Source organism: Hyla sarda, chromosome 3 (assembly GCF_029499605.1).
Source record: "Hyla sarda isolate aHylSar1 chromosome 3, aHylSar1.hap1, whole genome shotgun sequence".
Lineage (NCBI taxonomy): Eukaryota > Metazoa > Chordata > Amphibia > Anura > Hylidae > Hyla > Hyla sarda.
The window spans coordinates 208,312,774-208,321,486 of NC_079191.1; the positions used below are offsets into that span (position 1 = coordinate 208,312,774).

Below are 8,713 nucleotides of genomic sequence, written 5' to 3' on the forward strand. Positions count from 1 at the left end.
TGGTTAAAATTACTGGTCGAAACAAAAAAAAAAATCATTGTGCAACAAAATTGAAAAGAAAAAACACAATTTTTGTAACTTTTGGTGGGCTTTCGTTTCTACGCAGTGCCTTTTTCGGTAAAAATGACACCTTATCTTCTGTAGGGCCATACGATTAAAATGATACCCTACTTATATAGGTTTGATTTTGTCGTACTTCTGGAAAAAATCATAACTACATGCACGAAAATGAATACGTTTAAAATTGTCATCTTTTGACCCATATAACTTTATTTATTTTTTTCGCATACGGGCACATTTTTCACGCTGTGATCTGTTTTTATCGGTACCTTTTTTTTGTTTTGATCAGACTTTTTGATCGCTTTTTATAAAAAGAAAAAAAGAATGATGGTATAAAAAGTGACCAAAATACACTATTTTGGACTTTGGAATTTTTTGTACGTGTATGCCACTGACAGTGTGGTCTAATTACCGATATATTTTTTATAGTTCAGACATTTACGCAGGCTTCGATATCACATATGCTTATATTTATTTATTTATTAATTTTTTTTATGGGAAACTGGATGTGATTCAAACTTTTATTAGGGAAGGGGTTAAATCATCTTTAACTTTCTTTTTTCACTTTAAAAATTTTTTAAAATATTTTTTTTGCAATGTTATAGCCCACACATGGGACTATAACAACATGCAGAACATTGATTGCAGGCACTGATCAATGCTATAGCATTGCATTGATCAGTGTTTTCGGTGGTCAATTGCTCAAGCCTGGATCTCAAGCTTGGAGCAATCAGTCGCCGATCAGATGCAGAGGAGGAATGTAGGGACCCTCCCTGGCCCTGAGCTCCTGGGATGTGTTTGTTTTTTTTTCATTTTAGATGCGGCAATCAACTTTGATCGCCGTGTCGAAGGGGTTAATACCAGACATCACCATGATCGATGATGTCTGGTATTAGCCAAGGGTCCCGGCTGCCGGACCTACCCAATATAACGCGGGGTCACCGCGTGACCCCGCATTATATTGTGGGCGCAGGGCATACAGGTACACGCTGCGTCCTTAAGAGGTTAAAGTTTTTTTTTACCCTTACCACCTTTAATGTTCCACGTTTGGTCCTGATCAGCGCCAATTCAATTCCTTCTTCTTCCTTGAAGTTTTCTTGTGTTTGTGGGAAGGCTGCAGACAGGATCCCCATCGCCTTACACACGCATTCCATTGTTGTATGTGGCTACACAACCCCTTGCGGTAAGCGGTTTTGACTTTTTTCCCCTTGCCGTGCCATGGATCTTCTTTCACCATGGAGCACCACCTTCTCCTTTTTTTTTTTTTTTTTTTTTTTTTTTTTTTTTTAAGTCTGAAAAATTAAAGAAGCTATCTGATTGGTATGGTCAACCACTCTTCCTCTACACAGGTTTTGATAAATCTCTCACATAAATTCTAAGGGACAGAATTGTATGCAGGTCACATGGGCAATGTGTAAATGCCACTATTTATAAGCTAATCCTATTGTAGCCCACTAAGAGTAGTAAAGAGCTTAACCCACTGCCTGCACAGTTATATACACAAAGAAAAACTAATCTACTGCTTAATCAGGACATATTCAGAATCACTGCACAAGGTTTGGTCTGCCTATGTATAATATTATTTTCCATTTTTAGTGAAATAACAAAAGAACACATCTACATGGTGATGGAGTGTGGAAATATTGACCTTAATAGTTGGCTCAGGAGAAAGAAGACTATTAATCCATGGGAAAGAAAAAGTTACTGGAAGAACATGTTGGAAGCTGTTTATACAATACACCAACATGGTAGGTGGTGTCCTATAAATTGACAACATTAAAATACCCATATGTTTTCCATGGAATTTTATTTATACTATCAAACTATTAACTTTCATTAGCAATACCTTATACAAAGAATAACATGATTTAGTGCCAATAGATCATTTAAAATTCTGTCTCTCTTTATTTTCCAATTCTTTAGAATATTAGAAAGAAGGTGGAGTGAACTATTTTTAAATTATAGTTATTTCTCGGTTGCTCTTCATTGGGGGATACCTTACTGATGGGGTATATGCTCTTGCCACTAGGAGGCGCTGACACTAGGGGGAAAAAAAAGTCGGCTCCTCCCTGGCAGGATATACCCGCCCACCTGCAGTGAAGTAATCAGTGTTAGCTAATGACAGCTAGGAGGCAAGACACAGGACTGGGAGCTCTCCAGACCTGGTCTTTTTAATTATTTTTCTAGTAAGGGCTGTTTAGTTAGATTCTTTACTCCCTTTTGTTTCCTTTTCTCAGGTGGGGGTGCAGGAGCATGGCGCTACCTGTTCCCCCATATGCGGCTAAGGGGCACGGGTCATAAAAGTTTGCACGGTCAGCACCTGGGGTTGCACCTAGGGTCCGGGGACCCCTATTTCCCTGCTTTTCCTGTCTGTTGAAGCATGACTTGCTGGCTGAAGATTTCTTGGGTGAGTATGTGGCGTCTGAGGTGAGTATACATCCCCCCCCCATCCCCTGGTCATACGAGCAGGAGGCACTTAGCGCTGCTCTTCTTCCCCGCGTGAGCCGGGGAGTCAGGCAACTCCTCCCCGGCTTGCACGCTGCTGGGAGCCATGTGTAGGGAGGTATACACCTCACGCTGCTACGGCGTCTAGCTCTGCTAGCGCTCTGTTCATGCAGCTCTTGCTCCCAAGGCAGTGGCCCAGGAGCTTGTCTGAAGGGGTCTCTATTGTCCCCTGCCTGGAGCTGTGCAGCGGTTGGCAGGTGCCTTCATGCAAAGGATCCTAAAGGCAACACTTTGCAGGGCGCCTTGCGCCCATGCTCCTTTCCAATATATCTAGTGCATCTCTCGCTGATATATAGACAGAGAGATATATATATATATTTCTCCCTCTGGTGGCCAATACTGGTATTGCACTCGGCTTTCTATTAGGTGGCCTGCCATTCCCAAGCGACATGAGCCACTTATGGTTTCCCTCTGGCATCCCTAATCCTGCATTGTGGCTCACTGTCGTAGAGCGTATGCGAACCGCTGTGGCGGTTGTTGCCAGGGTGTCACTTTCCCTTGGAAATTGCCTGGGGATATATTCAAGCAAACTGTTCTCCCCTACTACCAAGTGCCATATAATGTGCAAACTCTTTTGTGTTTCTGGCAGACACACCGGTTTCCTTTGAGATTCCTCTTCTATTAGGTCTGTTGGCCACCCATTCTGGGGGTGTTCTTGGCATGTCATGCTATATGATTCCCCCCCCCCCCCCCCAGGCTACTGCATCTGCGGCTAGTGCTCCGGATCAACACATCCAGCGCAAAGTCTTCATGGAAGCCGGACAGTGGTCGGCATGGTTTCCTACTCTGCCTGTCACATATCTCATGGCTGATGTATCTGTGGCTGGAGTTCCGGTACCTCACTACTGTGCGAGATGTCCGATGGAATGACTCGTTTTCTGCCCTGGACTCATACCAGTAAGCCTGACTGTGGTCTGCATGGTTTCCTCTGCTAACTGTATGGGCCCGTAGAAGACAACGAGACAGAGGGTCCGTAGGACACACTGGGTGAGTTCTTCCTATACCGCATCCAGCAGTTGGGGTATCTGAACTCCAGCCACAGATACATCAGCCGTGTGAGCTGATGTATCTGTGGCTGGAGTTCAGATACCCCACTGCTGGGTGCGGTATACGAAGAACTGATCCAGTGTGTCCTACGGACCCTATGTCTCGACTTCTACGGGCCCATACCAGTAAGCCAGACTGGTCTTCATGGTTGCCTACGCCGTTTGTCATACATCAAACGGCTGATATATCTGCGGCTGGAGTTCCGGTACCTCACTACTGTGCGGGGTGCCGACAAAATGACTACTTGTCTTCTCTGGACTCATACCAGTAAGCCAGAAAGTGGCCTGCATGGTTTCCTACGCCCCTGTCACACATCACATGGCTGGTGTATCTGTGACTGGACTTCCGGTACCTCACTGCTGTGAGAGGTTTCCAACGGAATGACTCGCTGTCCATTATTGATCCATCCCAGTAAGCCAGACTGTGGTCTGCGTGATTTACTACACTGCCTGTCACAAATCTCACGGCTGTTGTATCGGTGGCTGGAGTTCCGGTACCCCCCCTGTTGTGCGCGGTATACATAGAACTGATCCAGCACGTCCCACAGACACTCCACATACGACGACTCCTCTGCCTCCCTCTATCTCCAGGGGGCTACCATACACTTTCACCCCGTGGACTGTAGTTCAGGTTACCCATTGCCATGATTTAGTTTTCGAGTGAGTCACCCCATGTTGCCCCGTGGGCCTTATATAATGCACCACATACTGGTTTAAAGGGTTACCTATTTGGCCATGGCCCTCTCTGCATGCCTGCTTCTCTGTCTGTAGGCTGGTATCTCATTCCACTGTGTGTTTCGGTATGCGGGACCCGGCGTGGCCACGATTCCTTTGCCGCATAGCCAGACTGTGTCTGCATGGTGTTCTAATCCACCAGTTTACCTCTCCCGTTTCTACCGCTGCCACAGCTGCATTCCGGTGTCTCTCTTCCAGGTGTTGTTCTGCAGTGTGTATACCTGTGGATTCTTGGGACCTTTTCTTCCTGTCAGTCACAGTGTGTCTGCATTTTCCAGCTCCACATTCATTCTTCATCTCCTGAGTTTGCGTCTGCAGCCTTGGTGTCTGGCACCATAGGACATAGGGTGTGGGCTTTTTTTCTGCAGGTGACAGGGACTTCTCAGCAACATCACTCTGTTCTCCTTTCTTAGGTTGCACTGTTGGTCTGCTAGAGGCATACCTCCCTTCCTGCTGGTCCCTTGGATGTCTGCAGTTTCTTTCATGTCCGCAGTCTTAGTACCCCACTGCTATTGTAGGGTGCCCATTTCTGGGTTCCTACATATGCTAGGACCACTCTGTAGGTGTGGAACCCCCACTTTCGTTTTTGGTCGGTGGGGTGTGCCTCAGGGCTTCCGGTGATTTTGTTTCCGCAGTCCTGCGGCGGTTGAGCACTTCTGTTCTGACATGGGGCCTGCTGGGACAACAGTCAGTTCAGCTCCTCCCTATGCCTCCAGGGGTATTTCCCGGTTTTCAATCTGGTGTGGCTCAGGCACCTACTCGTTACTGTCTGGAATGGCTCTCAACATGTCCTGTAGTTTTTGCCCAGCTCCAGTGTACAGGATTCCGATCCCTCTTGGAACACAAGGTGGCTCCTCCAGACCTAGTTGGGTTGCCGTTTGGGCCTGGGGGCTCCTTCCTCCCAGTACTTGTTCCGTGGCTGTGGGGCAGCATTTCCCTGCTCCTCCTGCGCCTGGCACGCTTTGCCATTCTCCTTCCACAGGGGTTACGGGGATCTGGGTGCTTGGCATGGGTCTGTACTTGAATCTTCCTCTCGACCACCGTTATTTTCCCTCCTCTGGTGGGACTATTTTGTAGATTTTTTTTTTTTTTTTTTTCCCCTTGCTGCCAAGATGTTGTCGTCTCGCTGTTCCCACTGTATAGGTGGGGTATCTGGCAGGGCCTTTGTTTTTGCTGCAAGCATTCAACAGAGCTTTTTCCTGTCTAGGCTTGTGGGCTTACTGTCCACTATCATGGCTTGGCTCTCTCTCTCTGTTTTTTGGTTATCTACTGCTGCTCACGCAGCCTTGTCTCTCTCCTCTGTTGGAGAAGTTTGTACAATCTCCCTGGAAGGGGTGTGTTCTTCCTTCCCTTTTGTCTGTGTCAGTTGTACTGCACTGGCACGAAAGTCTTCTGGAGTCATCCTTCCTGTGTCCTTACCCTGAGAATTCCAGCTGGGTTCTCATTTGTTTCTCCCTCCGTTCCCATTCTGGCGAAAGGTTTCTTTAGTGTGCTCTGACCACCGGGGTCTAGGACTGGTTGGTCTCCTTGGTTTGGACTCTGTCCTAAGAGGCTGTGGCATGCCTTCTTATTAGTCGGCTCTTCCGGTTCCTTGGGCCTGGGTGATGTTTCAGGTCTAGGGCATGTGTAGGGATCCGGCCAAGTCTCCTCAGTGATCCCTTTTTGACGAGGCGGTCTTTCTGTTCTGCACTCCTTCACTTCTTCAAGGAAGTTGGTCGCCCGGAGATTTTTTGCGGACGTCTGTTTTCCTCACTCTTCAGGGGATCGTCTTCCGGGTGAGACTACGTTTACAGTTTACTTGTCGGTCTCTTCGGTATCCGAGAGGCCCTGCTTTTCAGGGTGTTTGTCGCTCCTTTCTTCCTCTGGGTCCATGTCCTCCCGAGTTGGAGGGCGTTAAGTTCTCTGCATTACACCAGTATGGCTCTCTTGTCTTCTGGGTGATCATGGCGGGCCCCTGGGACAGCGGTTTTTGGGTCTGCAGCTGTTCAGGTCTTTGCGCTCATGCACTGGTCCTTGCCAGAGCAGAATTCAATCTTTCCTTTTTTCCTGTGGTTTCTTTGTGATCCAGGTGCCTTGGGCCCCTATAGAGGACAGCCCTTTCCTTGGCGTCCTAGTCCATCTCCTTGGATGGGAGATCTCCCGGGAGTTCAATTTCTGGGCCTGGTGTGTCTTTGCCTGGGGGGGCTCGTCTGCAGGCCTTGTGGACACGTGAATTCAGTCTCAGGACTGATGTCTTTTCTCGGGTTTTTTTTTTTTTTTTTCCCCACCCTAGGAGACTGCTTTGGTACGTCCCATCAGTTTGTGTCCCCCCAATGAAGAGCGACCGAGAAAAGATTTTATTTGTACTCACTGTAAAATCTTTCTCATAGCTTTCATTGGGGGACACCGCACCCACCCATTTCTTCATCCTTTTTCCGGACTATTCTTTCCGGTTCTTGGGTTTTTTATCCGGGATTCCTTTCTAGGGTCCTTCGGAGGGATGTCTTTGTTGGCTTCTCCTATTGCTTTGTGACGAAACTGATTACTTCACTGCAGGTGAGCGGGTATATCCTGCCAGGGAGGAGCTGACTTTTTTGTTTTCTAGTGTCAGCGCCTCCTAGTGGCAAGAGCATCTACCCTATCAGTAAGGTGTCCCCCAATGAAAGCTACGAGACAGCGATTTTACGGGGAGTACAAAAAATCTCCATATATATATATATTATATTATATATATATATATATATATATATTATATTATTATATATATATTATATATATATTATAATATATTATATATATTATATATTATATATATTATATATTATATATATATATATTATATATTATATATTATATATATATAGAACAATTGATAGCGCAAAGGGAACCTTTTAAATTATTTTATTGTATAAACATAACACTCGTGGTAATGATTAAAATGTATTAGCCACCATACACTACTTTATATTGCCGCATCCATTTATAAAGATGTATCCCCCCCCCCCCCCCCAGGCTACTGCATCTGCGGCTAGTGCTCCGGATCAACACATCCAGCGCAAAGTCTTCATGGAAGCCGGACAGTGGTCGGCATGGTTTCCTACTCTGCCTGTCACATATCTCATGGCTGATGTATCTGTGGCTGGAGTTCCGGTACCTCACTACTGTGCGAGATGTCCGATGGAATGACTCGTTTTCTGCCCTGGACTCATACCAGTAAGCCTGACTGTGGTCTGCATGGTTTCCTCTGCTAACTGTATGGGCCCGTAGAAGACAACGAGACAGAGGGTCCGTAGGACACACTGGGTGAGTTCTTCCTATACCGCATCCAGCAGTTGGGGTATCTGAACTCCAGCCACAGATACATCAGCCGTGTGAGCTGATGTATCTGTGGCTGGAGTTCAGATACCCCACTGCTGGGTGCGGTATACGAAGAACTGATCCAGTGTGTCCTACGGACCCTATGTCTCGACTTCTACGGGCCCATACCAGTAAGCCAGACTGGTCTTCATGGTTGCCTACGCCGTTTGTCATACATCAAACGGCTGATATATCTGCGGCTGGAGTTCCGGTACCTCACTACTGTGCGGGGTGCCGACAAAATGACTACTTGTCTTCTCTGGACTCATACCAGTAAGCCAGAAAGTGGCCTGCATGGTTTCCTACGCCCCTGTCACACATCACATGGCTGGTGTATCTGTGACTGGACTTCCGGTACCTCACTGCTGTGAGAGGTTTCCAACGGAATGACTCGCTGTCCATTATTGATCCATCCCAGTAAGCCAGACTGTGGTCTGCGTGATTTACTACACTGCCTGTCACAAATCTCACGGCTGTTGTATCGGTGGCTGGAGTTCCGGTACCCCCCCTGTTGTGCGCGGTATACATAGAACTGATCCAGCACGTCCCACAGACACTCCACATACGACGACTCCTCTGCCTCCCTCTATCTCCAGGGGGCTACCATACACTTTCACCCCGTGGACTGTAGTTCAGGTTACCCATTGCCATGATTTAGTTTTCGAGTGAGTCACCCCATGTTGCCCCGTGGGCCTTATATAATGCACCACATACTGGTTTAAAGGGTTACCTATTTGGCCATGGCCCTCTCTGCATGCCTGCTTCTCTGTCTGTAGGCTGGTATCTCATTCCACTGTGTGTTTCGGTATGCGGGACCCGGCGTGGCCACGATTCCTTTGCCGCATAGCCAGACTGTGTCTGCATGGTGTTCTAATCCACCAGTTTACCTCTCCCGTTTCTACCGCTGCCACAGCTGCATTCCGGTGTCTCTCTTCCAGGTGTTGTTCTGCAGTGTGTATACCTGTGGATTCTTGGGACCTTTTCTTCCTGTCAGTCACAGTGTGTCTGCATTTTCCAGCTCCACATTCATT

The 8,713-nt window shown here is 47.1% G+C and overlaps 1 protein-coding gene across 6 annotated transcripts in view; it reads left to right on the top strand.

Moving 5' to 3' along the window:
• Positions 1-8,713, top strand: part of TTK (TTK protein kinase) — a 105,948-nt gene that overhangs the window by 61,238 nt on the left and 35,997 nt on the right. For all 6 annotated transcript variants that reach the window (XM_056565946.1, XM_056565949.1, XM_056565950.1 and 3 more), the window contains exon 16: positions 1,657-1,808. In XM_056565946.1, the coding sequence (XP_056421921.1) occupies positions 1,657-1,808 (152 nt within the window). The remainder of the gene's footprint in view (positions 1-1,656; positions 1,809-8,713) is intronic.